Source organism: Hemiscyllium ocellatum, chromosome 14, assembly GCF_020745735.1.
Source record: "Hemiscyllium ocellatum isolate sHemOce1 chromosome 14, sHemOce1.pat.X.cur, whole genome shotgun sequence".
Taxonomy (NCBI): domain Eukaryota; kingdom Metazoa; phylum Chordata; class Chondrichthyes; order Orectolobiformes; family Hemiscylliidae; genus Hemiscyllium; species Hemiscyllium ocellatum.
In genome coordinates this window covers 45407018-45427033 of record NC_083414.1, presented here as the reverse complement: position 1 = coordinate 45427033, position 20016 = coordinate 45407018, and the positions used below count along the sequence as shown (strand labels likewise).

Here is a 20016-nt window from a genome sequence, read left to right as displayed (position 1 = left end):
ATCAGGAAGTTATTAGCTGTTGTCATTAGTCTACTGAACAAACATTTCAAATTTTATATTTAATGTTGATCATGTTCTTTGTCCACCTTCTCTGCAGTTGTAACATTGTACTCCTTGCTCTGTTCTATTACCCTTGCACTTAAATGCACTTAGCATGGTATGATTGACTAGTATAGTACGCAAAACAAAACTTTTCACTGTACTTAGCTACATGTGACAATAATAAATCAAATCAAACAATAAATTAAGTCAAATCATCCATAATAAAAGGAAAATGCTCGAATTTACTTTTTGGCGTCTAACAACATTATTTTCCTCGTACTTATTATGATTATGCAGAGTCAACATGGTGTTACATTATTTCATTTGGAATGGAATGATATGCCTTGAAGAGAACATGCAAATGAGTCAAGTATCAGGATGTTGTCACGTGATCATAGGTTCTCACATTGAATTTGGAGATTACTCTGCATTATATCTTAATTTAGCTGTAATTAAACTCAGATCTCCAAGTAAATGGAATCTATTTATCACAAATGTGTTACATTTAGGTATCAAGAATGTTATTACATGGCACCCAGCTGTGAATTTTCTTCTTTTAAAACAACTTTGATGTTGAAAACGAAGAGGATCAGCAGCAAACAAATTAGCAGAATCCAGAAGTTACCACAATACAGAGAAAAATAAGATTTATTTACAAATTGACAATCTGAGAGTTGGGCATTCTTGTGCAGACAGTTAGCTGATCCAGACTCACCTGATCTAAAAGGCTAAATTTTAATTTGAATGGCATCAGGAGTCAGGTCTACACTGAATGGAGAGAAAATGTGTCCAAATTCAAACAAAAAAGCTGCAAGCTGCATTCCAGAACATTGCACAGCTGACAGATCAAGCCATCAAACAAACTGCAAATCAAAAAAATACAATGGTACACCAAGTAGACTTAAACACCAAAGGATTGTATAAATTAAAATATAAAGTGCAAAATGAAAAGAAAGAATGGACAACAGTTGCACATGCACTAGATCCAGCGGATCTACTTGCAGAGTTCAAACTTCTTTAAAAAAAAATTCAGTCATGCTTCATACACTATGCAGCTTTAAACAACTGGTGATTACATGTATAGCAACTGATAACACATGTTTGTGTGGATTCAATACTTTGGTCTTATCTGAAGGGCTTAAAAATGTGTTGCTGGAAAAGCGCAGCAGGTCAGGCAGCATCAAAGCAACAGGAGAATCGACGTTTCGGGCAAAAGCCCTTCTTCAGGGCTTATCCCTGAAATGTCGATTCTCCTGTTCCTTTGATGCTGCCTGATCTGCTGCGCTTTTCCAGCAACACATTTTTAAGCTCTGATCTCCAGCATCTGCAGTCCTCACTTTCTCCTTATCTGAAGGGAACAAGAAAAGCACCCACAAAGAAACAAAGATGATTAACTGCATTCAGGAGCCAGTTTTAGAACTCATCACTTAGAATTGATGTCCTATAGGCAAAAACCACAGGAATCAATAGATAAATCTGTCAGTAAATGCCACAACAAGGACAACAAATGTAGATGTAGAATTATTGGAGTGAATAATGGAGTTGGTGACTTTGACGTGTGGAAGCAATGTTCCAAAAAGATGTCGTGGGGAGAAAGGTCGCAGCATTAATTCACTGCAAACAGATGGCAGTAAGTATGAAACCACTGTAGGTGGACAACAGCATCTGCAAGTGCTATTTCAACACTGTAGTCAAGGTATAAAATGCAAGGAAACTGTTGCAGGTGTGGGTGATCATACCCACTGCAAAGCCGCTCTGGATTCTGAGATCTGTGCAGAGTGTGTGGTTAAAAAGTTTGTTGAGCCCATCTATATGTGAAATCTGGCTCTAAAGGACACAGTAGGATATGACATTGCACAACCAAGCAGAAGACGGTGCAGTAGTATGGCAACACCAAGAAGGAACATGATAGAGACATGCATGAATGCAAATTGATCGACAAAATAGTCAGTAATAAGCCTACAATAGAACAGCTTCTAACCAAAGTCTGAACAAGCTTTGTCCACATTGTGCACGTATTTTGCATTCACACAGTCAACTCGAAACTTTTTCCATAAATCAACATTTACCCAAAGAAATCTAGTAAACACAAAAACAATGCCAACATGAGAGCTAGTGCAAATATCCAGCCAGTCTAAATGCTGAAGCACCTGTCATAGAACTGTTGGAACTTCAGTGTTATAATTAATAACTACTAAACTGACCACATACAGTCAATCATAAACCCTTCCACAGCACTCTTCCAGACAAGAAACTCTTCTACTCAAACGGTTGTGTAATTCATCACAACGAACCACTTCTTGAGAATTGCGGATGCTCTGTTGATGCCTCCACTCAATGCACGGAGACTCCAGAGACATGAAAAATTATGTTGAAAGGTAGAGTCAATGTCAAAGATCATTGTAGGGCTCCTTGTTCCTCTGGGTATTTGAAATTGACGTCAACAGCAGTGAATTAAAATCTTCAGGAAAAACCAACACCAATCCATTTTCATATGTTTTCAATCATGCTATACAAAATGTGTAATATTACACAGGGTGTGCTACAGTTCGGCAAACTGAGATCCACATGTAACAGAAAAGGGGATAAACAGTGGATATGGAATTTCAACTGGAAATTCTTAATGGATCAGCATTCAAGATAGCTGCTTCAATTGTAACCCATATTTCCCATGGCAGGAAGGTGAAAAAGTAGGATGGACTAAAGTCAAGAGTGACTTAATTCATACAGCAAAATTTTAAGCCACTGGAGTTGTGACTTATGTTTTCTATTAATGTCAGGCCCATCCTGTGATGCTGAAGTCTCATAGAGATGTACAGCACAGAAACAACTTCGGTCCAACTCATCCATGCCAACCAGATATCCTAAGTTAATCTAGTCCCATTTGCAACCACTTGGTCCATATCCCTCTAAACCCTTCCTATTCATATACACATCCAGATACCTTTTAAATGTAATTATATCAGCATCCACTACTTCCTCTGGCAGCTCATTCCTTACATGCACCACCCTCTGAGGGAACATATTGCCCCTTAGGTCCCTTTTAAATCTTTCCCCTCTTGCCCTAAATCTATGCCCTCTAGTTCTGGACTCCCCCACTCCAGGGAAAATACTTTGTCTATTTACCCTATCCATGCTCCTCATGATTTTATAAACGTCTATAAGGTCACCCCTCAGCCTCCAACGCTCCAGGGAAAACAGCCCTAGCCTATTCGGTCTCTCCCCATAGCTCAAATCTGCCAACTTTGGCAACATCCTTGTAAATCTTTTCTGAACCCTTTCAAGTTTCATAACTCTTTCCTTTGGGAGGGAGACCAGAATTACACGCAATATTCCAAAAGTGGCCTAACCAAAGTCCTGTACAGCCACAACATGACCTCCCAACTCTGATACTCAATTACTCTGACCAATAAAGAAAAGCATAACAAATGCTTTCTTCACTATCCTATCTATCTGTGACTCCATTCTGAAGGAAGTATGAACCTTCACTCCAAGGAGTCTTTGTTCAGCAATACTTCCCAGGACCTTACCATTAAGTGTATAAGTCCTTCCCTGATTTTGCCTTTCCAAAATGCAGCACCTTACATTTAGCTAAATTAAATTCCTTCTGCCACTCTTCAGCCCATTGGCCACCTGATCAAGATCCCATTGTACTCTGAGGTGGCCTTCGTCACTATCCACTATACCTCCAATTTTGGTGTCATCTGCAAACTTACTAACTGTACCTCCTATGTTCACATTCAAATAATTTTATACAAATGATAAAAAGTAGTGGACCCAGCACCGATCATTGTGGCACTCCACTGGTCACAGGCCTCCAGTCTGAAAAACAACCCTCCACCTCCACCCTCTGTCTTCTACCTTTGAGCCAGTTCTATTCTCAAATGGCTAGTTCTCCTTGTATTCCATTTGATCCAACCTTGCTAATCAATCTCCCATGGGGAACCTTGTTGAATGCCTTACTGAAGTCCATGAAGATCACATCTACCGCTCTGCCCTCATCAATCCTCTTTGTTACTTCTTCAAAACACTCAGTCAAATTTGTGAGACATGATTTCCCATGCACAAAGCCAAGTTGACTACTCTTAATCAGTCCTTGCCTTTCCAAATACATGTAAATCCTGTTCCTCAGGATTTCCTCCAACAACTTGCCCACCACCGATATCAGACTCACCAGTCTACAGTTCCCTGCCTTTGCCTTACCACCTTTCTTAAATAGTGGCACCACGTTAGCCAACCTCCTGTCTTCTGGCACCTCACCTGTGACTATCGATGATCCAAATATCTCAGCAAGGGGCCCAGCAATCACTTCCGTGGCTTCCCAAAGAATTCTCGGGTATACCTAGGGATTTATCCACCTTTATGCATTTTAAGACATCCAGCACTTCTTCCTCTGTAATATGGACATTTTTCAAGATGTCACCATCTATTTTCCTACATTCTATATCTTCCATGTCCTTCTTCACAGCAAACATCTTGGCATTTGATTCAAAGCAGGGAGTAGCCAGGGTTCAAAAGAAAGTGGCACTTCTGCTACCATTTGTGGGTCAGGGAAAGGTGGAATTTCCCAAACAACTCTTCAAGAAAATCTTTTAACTTCTCCTGTAGCCCCGATCACCAATCACCCTGTTACTAAACTCATCTTGTACCCCCCTACACCCGACCCCGAAATGCCATGGGGATCGTAATCTGTTGATGTTCCCTTCCCATTTGAGAAGCCTGTTCCCACGGTTCCCAGCTGTGACCTCTCTGCAGTTGAGCCAACCCTCCAACCTATTGATCAGACTATCAGTTTGGCAAGCTGCAAGGCAAGTGGCAGCGCGAGAAGAGACAAGTTTTTTAAAATAATCAGCAGTTCCTTGTCAAATCACAATCATCTCTGCTTTGCTCCCACATGGCCTCCTTGTATTCATGGTAAATATCAAGGCAAATGACATTCGATCTTAGATGCAAGTATGATATCTGTTTGAGAGCAAAATGATTGTTGATGAGGCTTCTGTAATCAGTTTCATTGTAATAACCAGAATGAATGTATAACTGGGAGTTCACTCCTTTGAAAAGGACAGAACATCTTGTGAAACTGAAGAATATAAGATACTACAATATAACCTGATAGGAGAGGTTGTTTCTTGATAGACAATGAACAAAGAACAACACAGCACAGGAACAGGCCCTTCAGTCCTGTGCCGACATATTTTACCCTTCCATATTAAAACTGTCTTAACTTACAGAGTCCATATCCCTCTATTCCCTTCCTATTCATGTATTTGTCCAGGTGCTTCTTGAATGCTACTCTAGTGTCTGCTTCCACTACCTCCTCTGGCAGGGTGTTCCAGGCACTCACCATCCTGCCTGTGCAAAGCATGCCTCATTTATCTCTTTTAAACTTACCCCCCCGCCATACCTTGAACCTGTGTCCCCCAGTGATTGACCTCTCCACCCTGGGAAAAAAGCCTCATACTTTCCACTCTATCCATGCCATTCACAATCTTATAAACATCTATCAAGTCACCTGTCAATCTCCCTCTTTCCAGTGCAAAGAAACCTAGTCTATCCAATCTTTCTTCATAATAAAAACACCCCATTCTAGGCAACATCATGGTAAACCTTTTCTGTACCTTCTCCAAAGCATCCACATCCTTCTGGTAATTTGAGGATCAGTACTGTATGCAATATTCCAAGCGTGGTCAAACTAAAGTTCATTAAAGCTGCAGAATAACTTGTCTATTCTTATACTTAATGCTCCTTCTTATGAAAGAAAGCATGCCATAGACCTTTTTTATTTCCTTATCTATCTGCTCTGACACCTTCAGTGATCTGTGGACCTGCATACCTAGATCACTCTGTACAGTATATCAATACACCTAAGGGTTCTGATATTCACTTGATCTTCCAAACTGCATCACCTCACATTTGTTTGGATTAAACTCCATCTGCCATTTTTTTGCTCATGCCTCCAATTGATCTATTTCCTCTGACAATTCTCCTCACTATCTGCAACTCCACCAATCATTGTATCATCTGCAAACTTACTAATTGGAACAGCTACATATTCATCCAAATCATTTATGTAGATCAAAAACAGTAGAGGTCCCAGCACTGATCCCAGTGGAACACCACTAGTCACAAACCTTCATTCCAACAGGCATCCTTCACCATTACGCTTTGTTGCCTATGACTAAGCTAGTTTTCTACCTGTCTTGCCAGCTCACTCCTGATACAATGTGACTACAGCTTTTGCACCAGTCTGCTATGAGTAACCTTGTCAAAGGCTTTACTGAAGTCCAGGGTGACAACATCAACCACTTTTCTCTCATCAGTCATCTTCATTACCTCCTCAAAAAACTTGATCAAGTTACTGAGGCATGATCTCCCTTGTACCCTGTTTATCGCTCGTCATGTCCGTTTGTTTCTAAATGCTTATAGATCTTGCCCCGGAGAATCATTTCCAATAATTTCCCTCCACCAATGTAAGGCTTACAGGATTGTAACTTGTTCTTTTGCCTCCCTCAATATTCTGGGATAGATTCTATCAGGACCCGGGGACTTACCTATCTTAATAATTTTTAAGATGCACAATACCTTTTCCTTTCTAATAGCAAGTTGGCTGAGAAATTCAACTCACACTTCCCTGAGATCATTCTTCTGTTTGGTGAATACCAATACAAACTATTCATTTAAGTGCTCACCTACCACTTCTAGCTCCACATATACCATCGCTCCTTTGTCCTTGAGTGGGCCACCCTATTCCCTGGTTACGTTTGTGTTTTTTTTCATGTGCATAAAAAGCCTTGGGATTCTCCTTAATCTCATTTGCTAATGACTTTTCATGACCCCTTTTACCCCTTCTAATTCCTTGCTTACGTTCTTTCCAACTTCTCTTATTTACTTCAAGGGCTTGGTCAGTTCCTATCCTCCTAGACCTTCCATATGCTTCTTTTTTGAACAAACATTCCTTAACATCCCTAGTCGTCCAAGGTTCACGTAACTTGCTATAGCTATCCTTCATTCTCATAGGAACGTGCTGCTCCTGAACTCTTACCAGCTGCTGTTTGAAATACTCCCACATGACCAAATGGATATACCCTCAAACATCCACCTCCAAACAACAATCTTCAGTCCCTACCCAATATTGTTGTAGCCTGCCTAAGACAAACTTAATAAAACTGTACTGTTAACTTTTTTTGTGCCAAAATTTCAGCTTTCAAAGAAGTTGCGCCAAGTGAGAACTTATCAATGCTCTGATCCCAACTGAGTGAATTACTCTTTAGCATCTGAGAGCACTAGTCACATTAATAAACATTATTCATGTACTACAGTGCCAAGTCAGACTCAATAACAAGATAAGATAGCATCCAAACTTCATCAGCTCATCCAAAGATAACTAGCAGCATTTTTTGGGTGATTTTAATCAATCCCAATTTAGAGATACTTGAAATAATTTCAGGTAACAAACAGGAGATGTAATTAGATCAGCAGATTAGACTTCGAGTTTCTCCACCTGAATACAAAAATTGTTTATCCAACTGATGAAGGCTCATCTGTAAATAAAAGCTTAGAATGATGAAAAAATGTGCATTATATAGCTAACTAAAATGATCCCAAAAACTATGCCTAACAAGCAAAGTATAGTATTTGGTCTACCTACACATATATCATGCCTATGTTATGTTCAATAATTACTCTGGTAGAGTGTGCATCTCTTTACCTGTGCCCAGTGGCTAGCTGTGGACATGCTGAATGTCTAACCAGCCAGAGTTCAAGATAATATCCTTGGTTTTAAAACAGTTTACACCTTGCTTTCAATGTTGTGAATCAAATAATGGAGTCAAAGTGGTTTATTTAAAATGAACAGTTCAACTGCTGCCGAAGAAACAAGGAAAGAGACAACTGATCCTTCGCTGTGGTTTAAAGTAAAGCTGAGCGTTCATGCAGCATTTCTTTTGTAGCTCCTTGGGGCAAAGCTAATAATTATAGGAATCCTTAACATAACTTGGACGCCAGACCATGCCTTGTACTTGCAAGAACTTTGATTGATTTTACAAAAATAGCACATTCTGGATCTAGGGCCTAGATTTCCGTCTGGTACCAAAAAGAAATGCTTCATGGTCACAGGTGTTTGCTTCGAGATAAATTATTAAACTAAAATGCTGGAGAGATGCAAATTTATTCTTCCTTTCATGAGCTTTTCAATTACCATGGGTAAAAGTGATGCATCTGCTTGATACATCCATGAGTTTCAGATTGATTGATGTTGCAGATGTCCCCTGCAACACATATCTTTTTTGCATCCGGCATTTTATAAAATTTTGACAGGGTACTCTGGTGATTTTGCTTCACCCTGATTGTTCCATGCCTGTGAAGCAGTTAGATTGGGGACTAGATTCTAGCATGTGTCAACTTTTCACAATTGGCTTCAATGAATTTTGCCTGGCTGGTAATGTGATAAAAAAGGCAATTAGCAACAATGTAATGGAACTCATGATTTCTAGCCCACTGAAATCAAAAGCAATGAGAACAAAATCAACTGAGTTCTGTATGATTTATGAGGCACAATCTGCCACATTACCTCCCAGCTGGTAGGTGGAAAATAGCCCTATAGTTTTGTAATAAAGCATCCTTCACAGAAATACTTATTCACATGCCTCTTTCAGTAGATGCAGGTTTGAAGGCAATCACGAGCTTGGGTATTACGTCAGTTCAAACAACATCTACTTAACATTCTTCCTTTGTTCATCTTCTAAAATAACTGAGTTCTACAGAAAGTCCAGTGAAATTATAATTCAAACACTCCATGCAAATTTATGAACTCGCCAATTACCCCCCCAAAATCCTTTCCTGGAGTCCCAAAAAAAGGCTGAAAATTGCCAGCTGCCATTTATTTGTGAACAATCATCAACATCCTAATAACTCTGAAAAATGAGTTTTATCTAGGCTGGTTGACTGCATATTGATTTTCTGGTATATATGCTAGACACCTGTGTATCCATTTATTGATATATATTATATGCCTGTTTTAATATGGAAAAGAGACTATCACCTAATGTAATTGGCAGCAAATGGCCATTGTTAAAAATGGCCATTGTGTACTATAATAGTGGAGATCCAGTGGAAGCAGTATTTATAATTGTGATTTCTTTCACCTGGTTTATATTACATGGTTTCTTTCCTTTTACAAACTGTGAATTTTCACATTACCATTTCAATACATGATGACCCAAACTTCAAATGATAGAAATTGATAGATATTATACAGAGTATTAACTTTAAATTTTCTTCCAAATTATGTCTATTATATTTTCACATCCTGTTGTGCTACTTTTTTCACATTTCTTTTATGAATACTCCAGTGTCCAAATGCACAGACAAATTTGATCCTATTAACATAACAAACTAACACAGAGTAGCCATGCCAAAAATTAAATTTGATTTTCTTTTAAAACAATTAGCATGCTTGAAAATAAAATGAAGAATGCTTCACCAAATATGTCTGTTTACTTTATGAATATTTGAATATTTTAAATTGATTCATAAATATTGCTAGAACTTCTGTGGCTCCATCATAATACTATCTCCACCCATACTATTTTGAGGTCAGATTCCACATTTTTTATCTGATAGGCCGATCCTATTCTTATTAGAATTTGATTGCTTGAATGCAAAGCATTTTGGTATTTTTCAGTGGAAAGCATAAATAAACAAATGACATTTGCCACAAGTGAAACTTTAAATGCCAATACCAGAAAAGCAATTTGACTTTAATGCACAAGCTCTCATTGTTATGTAGTTTCCCAAACTGACAGACGTATGATAAAGCTGTAACTATCTGGGTTGTTGGAAGGACGTGTCTGTATAAATGGTTCTAGCAACAGCATGTCAAATACTTTTATTTGAAAATAAAAAATTGGGTAACATCGTGAACAAGATTGCTTTTGGTGACCAGACTAACTGCATAGTATTTTCATAACTGTACTTCATTTGGTCTGCTTTGTTTAATAATTCAATCACTGAGATACAAAACAATCAATTTATTTTTCTGTTTCTCTCTTGCACCTCTACTCACCACCCCGTGCCCCCCACATTGATTCATAACCTACTAGGTTAGAAAAATCATATCTTTACTTAAATTGATTAAAATATTTAACAGTTTACTCAGAAGGGAACATTACATCCTCACTATTAAAAAAAACTTATGGTGACTTTAGGTGGATAATTGTCACACAAACATCCATTCTTCTACTTAAATTAATTTACGGAGATGGGTTGCATTAATCTTGGGTCAATGTGTTGCATGACTTGTTCACTTATATTTCTAATGCTCACATCTAGCATTTTAACAACGTTAATGTATATAAGATATTCTGCAGAATTGTGTTGATTATTTTTAAAGCTGTAAACAACTTGGTACATTTTTGACATCATGACTCTCCCTAAGTGAGTGCTAAGGATATCAGACAAGACAACTTGACAGCAAAGGAGTCGTAACATTGCCTGGGTCTTTACTAACTGAACAGACCACTGGGGTATTTTGCACACTGACAAATGGCTTCACTTGATCCATAATAAATTGAATGTGTGCTACAGTGGAATTCTAGATTTATTGAGAGGGAGCAATGGACAGCACCAGTCTAGGCAATGTCAATAAAAAAAACAAAAACAAACATCCCTATTTGTTTTGGAATTTGTACATTATGTGATTGAAATGTTGCAAACAAAATATTATATAAATACCGTTCCCACTGTTATGATTTTGACTCGTTAACTTGTCTTTCAAGTAGCCAGATGAGCATATTTCCAAAATGACAAATTCCAATATATAATACACTGTTATCACATTAGATAATCACATTGTGATTCTTCAGCAATGCTTGAAAGCTTGCATTCAGAGATTTTAAGAACAAGATAAATAAGTTTAAGATATTATGAAAATTAATTGGACTAGTGAAACAAATAATCTACATTAAAAAATGAAACCATTTGGCATCGAATGACAACATTAGTGAATTCCTCTATCTATATGTATCTCCCACCAAGTTGCTTAGCCTCTCTTTCTCTCATATAAAGGAAATGCAAATGTGATTAATAGAGAAAGCAAAGATTTTATTAAGTAATCATCTTTCCTAACTACACTATCAGTAAAACAAATTTTCCCCTAGTAAAATGATTTAGTAGTTCCTGGGCTGGAAGCATCAATGGAGAAGTCTACGTTTATTGCCCATTCTGAATTGCCATTGAACAGATGATGATGATGATGATAAGCTTACTTCTTGCAAATAACTGAATGGTTGCAGAAGGCAGTTAGGTATAAACCATGTTGTTCTGAATCTGGAGTCAAGACAGGCCAGATTGCATAATGATATCCTTTCTTTTAAAATGACATCAGTGATTCATATTATGTTCTCTGTAACTATTTACTTCTCCAATTACACTAGTTTTGCCATTGCCAACAGTAAAGTCCACATTTACATTCAATTAATTGAATTCAAATTGCTCAGCCTTGAGATTTGAACTTTTATCTCTGGATTACTAATCTAGATACATAACTATTATGCTACCATACCCCAAGGTGAATAAATTACAGTTGTTATTGGCAAGGAAAGGAAGAAGCCCAGAATTAAAACCAACAGATGTACTGTCAGTTCACATGTTTAGACCGAAAAATAAAAACACACTAAAGCCTGCTGTTTCCAAGAGACTATGTATAATCCATACTGCCATGGAGTGTCTCCAATTAACTGTGAGAGGGGTGAGGAAAGGATTAAATAAAACTTTCAGAATGATAAAACTAAAATTTCTTCCCAATTCCCAATGGTAATCATTTCATTTAATGTAATCCAACTTTGAGTGGTTATATCCACAGGACAATGTTTCCTTGCTCTCAGAACACAGGAGCTAGAAACAAGTGCAGATATCCATACATGTTCTTGAAACCTTCACATGCAATTACTTTAACAATATTTAACATGCTTAAAAAAATGTTTTAGCGCATTTCAACAATGATTCTCTAGAATACAAAACAATGAAAAGTTTAACATTAATTGAAACAAATAGACAGCATTTCTCAGTCCAATAGTAAATGATATACCATGAAAATTTCCTCAGATAAGATTGCTCGAATCACACCAATATAAACTCTTAACAGCTAAATGCTGTTGCGAATCACCTGCTCCAGAGCAAAACATTGTCTGAACAGTTCCACAGCCAATGAACATGTTGCAAAATGTGTGACACTATATTTCACACACTAACATATCAATCTGCCAGAACATGTCTTTTGTTTGCATACTGTTACATAAAATGTTGTCTAACATTTTATATATTAGCCATTTGCATCGACAATGCTAGTCCTAGTTGTCACGTGCAAACAAGCTGATTTTTTGCGATATTGTATTTGAGACATCACTTCAACATTATTCAGTTGCCTGTATCTATTGGGAAAGTGTAACAATCAATAGATGCCCATATTAGATATAATAAATATTTCTGCTGCTTGGATAACTATAACCACTTGTGAACTATGTTACCAATTAAGTTATTGATCAGCCTCTCTCATGGACATTTCTATAATATGCTATTGACCCAATATATTCATTATCTATCAGAGTTTAAGCAGAATCTAATTAAATAATAAACTTAGGAATTTCAACATTCAAAGCAATATTAAGTGGCAGTGTATGGAAGAAATATTCCAATGCATTTAATTTTTAATTAGAGATACAGCTGATTATACCAAAGAACACAAGACTATTTCCTTCCTCCTCCCCTACCTCCACTCTCCATCTCCAAACTATACACAACTCCACCAAAAAGTGAAAGAATTTTTTAATTAAAAATTTAAATTGTGTGAAGGCAAACAAAATCAAAAAATCACATTTGTAACATATAGATTTTAAGAAATAAAGCCATGTTATTATGTCATTACCCCCAACTGGATGTTTGATGATAATAATTGAGCTCAAATATGAGAGACTGTTTGTCTTAACAATGTTTAGGACTTCTTGATTTATTGCTATTCATGTCACACATGCACACATACACTTTGAGATTAAAGAAAGACAAAATCAATGAAAAAATTACATCAATTTATAATGAATGTGAAGAAGCATTAAAGACTAAAATCAGATGTTCACTGTTGTGCCTTCACAAAGCTGCCCCAACTGATTTATCCAGCAAACAACAACAGCAACAACTACAATGTTCCTTCTGTTAAAGGTCAGAAATTAGAGGTATAATGTCACGGTCAGTGAGGTATGATGAATATTCACACCAAAATTATAATTAACTCATGGATTGGAATGCATATAAGTTTTCCTGTCATCTTCACCGATTAGATCCATATCACTTATGTTACTTTGAGGCTCAATGATCCCAGTACTTTTGGCTGGTTTCTCATCCTCCATGCACCTTTTACAGCTGTTCACCCAAAATGCTGCTGTCCTGTCATTACATCAGGTCCTGTTTACTTGACATCCCTGGATTTGCTTTAGTTCCAAGACCATCCATACCCTAACATGTAAAGCTTTGTTTTGTACATGTTCCTCTCTCCCGCCCTCTCCAAACCAACTCAAATAGCCTTGCTCTGCCAACTGCTGTAGCTTCCTTCAGTCTTACAACCATCCATAAATTCTGCATTCTTCCAAACTTGCCTTATTCCACGATTAGCATGCATTTGTTCAGACCTCAAAACCATGAGTTTGGAATACTCCATGGTTAAGCCACCAGAACCTGAAATAAAACCTAGTTTTTTTTTAACCAGCTAATTTTTTGGGGGGGATGGGCACTTCTTTTTTTTTTCTTTCCAAATCATTCTAAAATGCCAAAATTTATGCAATACTTTTAATAAAAGCTGTTTTAATTATTGCCTGCCAATTGTCATTTGTTTTTAATGCTGATTTTTATTGTGATGCAAGGCATGTAACTACTTTCAAAATGCAAAATATTTCAAATGGCAAGCAGTCTCCTTACAACATCAAATTTCATAAGCTAAATCCATTTTGCCAAGACAAAAATCATCTTTGTAAAATTGCAAATTATATGCCCTAAATCTCTACCATTCAGAAGCACCCAAGTTATGATTGGTAAACATTTACAATGAGATTAATAGATTAGCCCAGAAATCTGAAGTGAGCAAGTCTAAGCCAACTTAATAAATTAAAATTGAAAGACTTCAATAGTACCATATGAAGAATACATGAATTCCTAAAAGCAAGTGCAAGGTTGTGATCTTTTCAATCAAATTAAAATGACAGAAACTACAAACAGGGAAACCTGAATAGTTAAAATTGTCATCTGAACTTGCAGATAGAGATGAAACTAATGTTTCCAAAGAAACTGCTATTTTTAGGTCTTGCAATAAACATCTGTATTCAATGTAATTGGCATTTGATTAAAAATATTTAACATTTATGTTGGAGCCATTTCAAATGTACTGAGAACATATTCAATAGTTTATGAGCAAACATTTGGGCAGTACAGTACAACATATGTTGTAAATGTGTAGGCTAATGTATGACAAGGCAAAAACACCATGGGTTTAAAATTGTCAGCTGTTGGCTGAAATAAAAGACTGCTTACAACCCCATTATTTCCTTTTATTTATGGTTGTCTGATTTATTTTTACAGTATATAGAACAACTTCCCCCTCAGCTGATGAATCATGCTGAACAACAATTGAAAGAAGCATTGTAAGTGGAAAAGGTATAAAAAGTATTTTGGCTGGAAAACCTCAACGTCCATCAGAAATAGTTCAATGGTACCAATACAGACAGAGTCCAGAAGGACATAATTATTAGACCAAGCCTATAGCAGGCACTGCAGCAACTAAAAAGAGGGGAACATCCATCTATCTGTTACAGATGTAATTGTCGATGCCAGCATTTGTAGGAGTAACCACCAATCAATCCTTGTGGAAATATAATTCAGTCTTCACATTGAGGATACACTCCTTGATGCATGGCACCAGCACCATGCTAAATGGGATAGATTTCAAAACAGATCTAGCAATTCAAGATTGGGCATTATGGGCCATTAGAAACAGAGTTGTATTCAACAACAATACATAATCTCCTGGCCTGCTCCAGGTTTACCTAAAAGTGTACAGTGTAAGCCCAATACTGTTAGAACACAAGACTATTTGCATGCTAAACATCAGAGGTCATGCAATATAGACAGCCCCAATCTAAACAAGCAATTTCATCGCCAGTGAATCACATCAAATTAATATTCTCATATTAGTACTAAAGTCTTGTACTCTAGTGCCAGCCTAGACCAGCTATTCTATTACAGCTATGGCAATGACATCTACTCGACAATGAGGAGAATTGAATGGGCATGTTCTGTCCATTGTTAAAAATCACATCAATTCCAGCCTGGCCAATTACACCCTCAGTCTATTTGCCACCAAAACATATGGGAGACTATGTTGTTGACAGGCCTGTCAAGCTGTATTGACATAGTAATGTCCTGACCACTGTGTCTAAGTTTGGGTTTCACCAAGACCACCAAAACTCCTGACTTCATGATAGCTTTTGCCCATAGATTATCACGACAGATGAACACCAGATGTGAGGAGTGTGTGACTGCCCTTGATATCAAGGCAGCCTGGAAACTCAGCAGAATGGGAAAAGGGGAAATTCTCTCCATTGGTTGGAGTCACACCTAGGACAGATGAAAGATTGCTATTATCATTGGAGGTTAATCATGTCAGTCCAAGACCATCACTACAGAAGTTCCTCAGATAGATATTTTCCCAATTAAAATAAGTTCACATATGTTATTACACATCTTTGGAGCAGGTCTGACTTGACTTTGGGCCTCCTGATTCAGAAGGATATACCACAGTCCTACAAGTTTTTCGGTGTCTTATCCTAGGCCCAAATATCTTCAGCTGCTTCAATGACCTTCCCTCCATCAACAGGTTAGAAATGGGGATGTTTGCTGATGACTGCACAGCACGCAGCACCATTCACAACTCCTCAGATAAGTGTGTCATCCATGCCACAAGTGACACAGCATGGTCAACAAGACAATCTAACCATTTCCCCTTGACATTCAATGCATTACCATCACTGAATCTCCTAAAGCCATCCTAGAGAGTTACCATTGGCAACAAACTGAGCAAAGGCAGTCATATATTAATACAGTGGCTACAAGACCATGTCAGAGATTAGGAACTCTCTGAAAAGTAATTTAAATCCTGTTTCCCACCTACCACTACAAGCCATTAGTCATGAATGTGATGCAATAATCTTTAATTGCCAAAACGAATGCTGCTCCAACACTCCTCAAGAAGCTCAACAAGCTCCAGAACAAAGCATTCCATTTGATTGGGCCCCATCTGTCACCTTCAATAATCACTCCTTACCTCAAGTGCACAGTGACAGCCTGTATCTAATCTACAACTTACAATGCATCAGTACCTTCCAAACCTGCAACCTGTATCCATTCAAGGCACAAGGCAGCTGACACAATACCTGCAAGTTACCCACCAAGCCACACAGCATTCTGCTATGTAAATTTATCACTGGGTCATAATTGTGGCAACAGTCAACCTGCACCACCTGAACTGCAGTAGCTTGCAGCACGTTCTCCAGGGCAATTACAGATGGGCAACAAATGCTGGTGTGGCCTTAACCCCAGCGTTTCCCAAAAATGAATAATTTGCAAAAAGGAGTTTCTGACTATTAGATTATTGTACCTTTAAAAAAAACCGCAGTGGATCAGTAACCTCTATGTGTCCCATCCAAATAATTATATCATAATATTACCAGCAGAGACAGCCCCATTTCTGTATTGGAGTTTAGCCTCCATAGGAGCGGTAGTCCTGATCACATGTACCTAGCCTGTTACCACATCCCTTTCCTCTAACATTGTGCTAATCCATTAAAGATTGACATGGTTTCTGTTTTAATTACAAACTGCACTAACAAAGCAAAATCTCACAAACCTGTGTAAAAATAGATCTCCAATAATTAAAAATGTAAAAAATGAATTCCAGATAGAAGTCATTTGATATATTATGATTGCATCTGCTTGTTTTCACTGCTGTTTGGACTAAATCCCCTGTTACACAGAAGAGCCCTGTGGGAAGGGAATTCCATACCTCTATTCACAATGAGGGATCAGAAAGTGCCTGCCCCTATCAACTGACTTGGAAAAGGGTAAGTTGCTCCCAATCCTCAAATCAAAGTTGACTTTGACCAGTGTGACCCTCCAACACATGTAAAAAGCATTTAACACCCTCAAAACCCAGAAGGCCTTTAATCATGAAACCATCTCACTAATAACATTGTAGCAGTGGCTGGAATTTAATTGGGGAATTATTTAAGTTCATTAAGTATTCGTGCCAAAATGTCAACATTGGAACTAATGGTTGAAAAACAGCTGACATGTGTGCACAATTAAACCATATTCTTAGGAGCAAACGGGTACAATTTTAAATTATCTTGGTCAACCCGTTTGGACATCTTATGACACACCTCAGGGAACAGGTTCAATCTCAAACTGCAGCAGCGAAATAATTTATCAAAGTGAATGTCTACTTGGCAAAACAGTCGTGTGTCAATGCTAAGTATGGGACAACTGGGTAGAACTGATTCACAAAGTGAGGGGCAAAGAGATTTCGGGAAAACTTCTCAATGCAAGCGCCCAAGTAGCAGAGTTCTGCAGCGCTGGTTATGTCCCTCCCCAGGTACAACTAACAGCCAGACAGCTGTACAGGACATGCGAGAGCGCTTTCCAGGTTCTACACGAGGATTTTCCTCCTGGCGGGTGGGAGGTATTGAAAACCCGACGTTGGCAGTTCAGAGTGAAAGCCACTCTGAGCTGACCATTTGAACTCTGCCAACAGCAGTAATTGTCCCCGGTGGTGCAGACTGGCGGTTGTAAGCATGGGGATCTAAATCAGGCGAGTTGCTTCATACATCCCAGGAAACCAATGAGAGAGACTGAACCCTTTCATCTGCCCGTGTCAATTGATTTGTCGGTTTTGTTTGCTGTCTCGAGAAAATCTTATTACTTGTGGTAAAAAAAAGACCACGATTTCCCCCTTGCTCTTGTACATGCTAATATCTCATGCTTGTTATATCCTATCGACAGAGCTGGTATTCAGTGGAGCTGCACTTTCTGTGGGAAATAAGGCACGTTAAGCTAGTGGTTTCCTGATCAAACTCGACTGTCGCCGATTATTTCCAGGGTGAAATTTGCCTGAACAAAGTCTCTAGTCTCTGGTGTAGACAGACAACACAAAAGGGAGAGCAATTCCGCCAAAGGAAGTCAATAACGTCAGTCGGAGGATCAATAGATTCTCACTTGCATATTGTAGCCTGTTAGCCTTTCTGTTGTTTTAAAAAAAAACCCACATTCCAGGAATAGGGATGTGGAAGCAGCTGTAATTCGGGGAGTAGCGAACGCGGCGCCGAGCTTTCCAAAGCTCGTCCTTGTCGATGTGCTGCTTGTCACCAGGCACTGAGCTGGGGACTGGAGGATTCCTTCACAGATCGGAGCTCGATCCCTTCCCCGTGCGTACGCGGTGGCTGGTGACATGAGAGACAGGGGGAGACCTGACACCAGCAGATTGGCACTCGCTTCACTCCTCGACAAAGTGGAGGGCGATTTGAACGGGGCTCTCGATCATGTCAAACGACACGCGTCTGTCACTGCAGCGGGCTGTATGTGGCGGGGAGAGAGAGGAGACACGGGGCTGTTTGCGGGGGGTCGAACTGCGCTCCGTCTTGCTGCAGAGGAGGCATCTGCTGGAGATTCACAGGAGGAACCTCTAAGCTCAGACATTTATCAACTTTGCGTGCCCTGATCCCGGCCTTTCAGAGGCTGACGGGCGAAACGATCTGTCAGTGTCTCACTGCGGCTCCGTCCCGCAGCCTTTTACACAGGGCACTGGGAGGGGGACCTTGCACGCTTCTCACATTTTTATAGCCACCCACCCCCCCCCCCCCCCTCCCCCGGCCCGGCTGCCTGCAATATTCTCCCATTTTATCTGGGTCATTCCCAGCGAGATTCCTTTCCCAGCCAGCCTGCCTGATTCCCTTGCTTCCTGCTAAGGTGGGAGGCTGTGAAAAAGTTCACCCTCCCCTTCCCATCTGCTCGCCTCTTTCTCTTCCCTTCTCTGAATGGGCCGGCAATGAGAGCCGGGCTGGGGACCTGCCTCCCTCTGTCCCCTCTGCAGGTTGCACACGCAGGAGCACAGACCCAGGCTTGAAAAGCGCTTACCTGGCCGGTGCAGATAAAGTTGCTCGAGTGTTGGCGGAAGGGCTCCGTGACTGAACACCAGGGCGCAGGCTGTTATCCAGAGAGACAGCAACACGGACATTGTAGGGACCATCGCGTCTCCCTGGAAAGCAGGAAGTGGGAAATAAACTTAGGCTGCCCCTCGGCTCTCGGAAACTGCATCAGCTAGAGAGAGAGAAAAAAAACTGTCTCAATTCTACAAGGAAATAAATCCGTACACATCGCCCTAACATTAGAGAAACTGAGTCCAGGTCCAATCCCATACAAGTGGCAAGTTTAATGGGCGGGGGGTTAAAGCAGAAAGCGTGTTGGCAGGCTAGGAGCACCCCGACGCCGGTTTTTATACCGAGGAACGCATTAGCCACTCACCTATGGGAAAGGGCCAACTCTGTGAGAATGCTGGAACTACCGACTCTCCCTCATCGCTTTCCCCATGAAAATAGCGGCAGACTAATTGGTTTATCAGAACAGGCTTGACTTCATTCGCTCTCTCACGTCTGGGCTAGAAGCGTGTCCGGGAGGCGCGGGCCATCACTTGCCTCCCCACACACCCCTCCTCCTCCTCCTCCTCCCTGCTCAGTTCTGAGGCTGGTCCATGTCTGTGCAGAGAGGGTTAAGTGGAAATCCGCTGAGCACGAACCGACTGATCCAGTTAGCCCCCGGAAAGTCGCTGTGCCACCCACGTCTCGCCGGTTCTCAGGCGGCAGCTCGGCTTCCACAGCGATGCCA

General features: G+C 39.6%; 1 protein-coding gene across 1 annotated transcript in view; it reads right to left on the bottom strand.

Annotated features, from left to right (window-relative positions):
* LOC132822138 (chemokine-like protein TAFA-1) overlaps positions 1–19771 on the bottom strand; it is a 474647-nt gene extending 454876 nt beyond the window's left edge. The window contains exons 1-2 of the mRNA XM_060835206.1: positions 19657–19771; positions 19270–19452 (exon numbers count right to left, since the gene is read on the bottom strand). Of these exons, the coding sequence (XP_060691189.1) occupies positions 19270–19381 (112 nt within the window). The 5' untranslated portion in view covers positions 19382–19452; positions 19657–19771. The remainder of the gene's footprint in view (positions 1–19269; positions 19453–19656) is intronic.
* Positions 19772–20016: the final 245 nt, after the last annotated feature.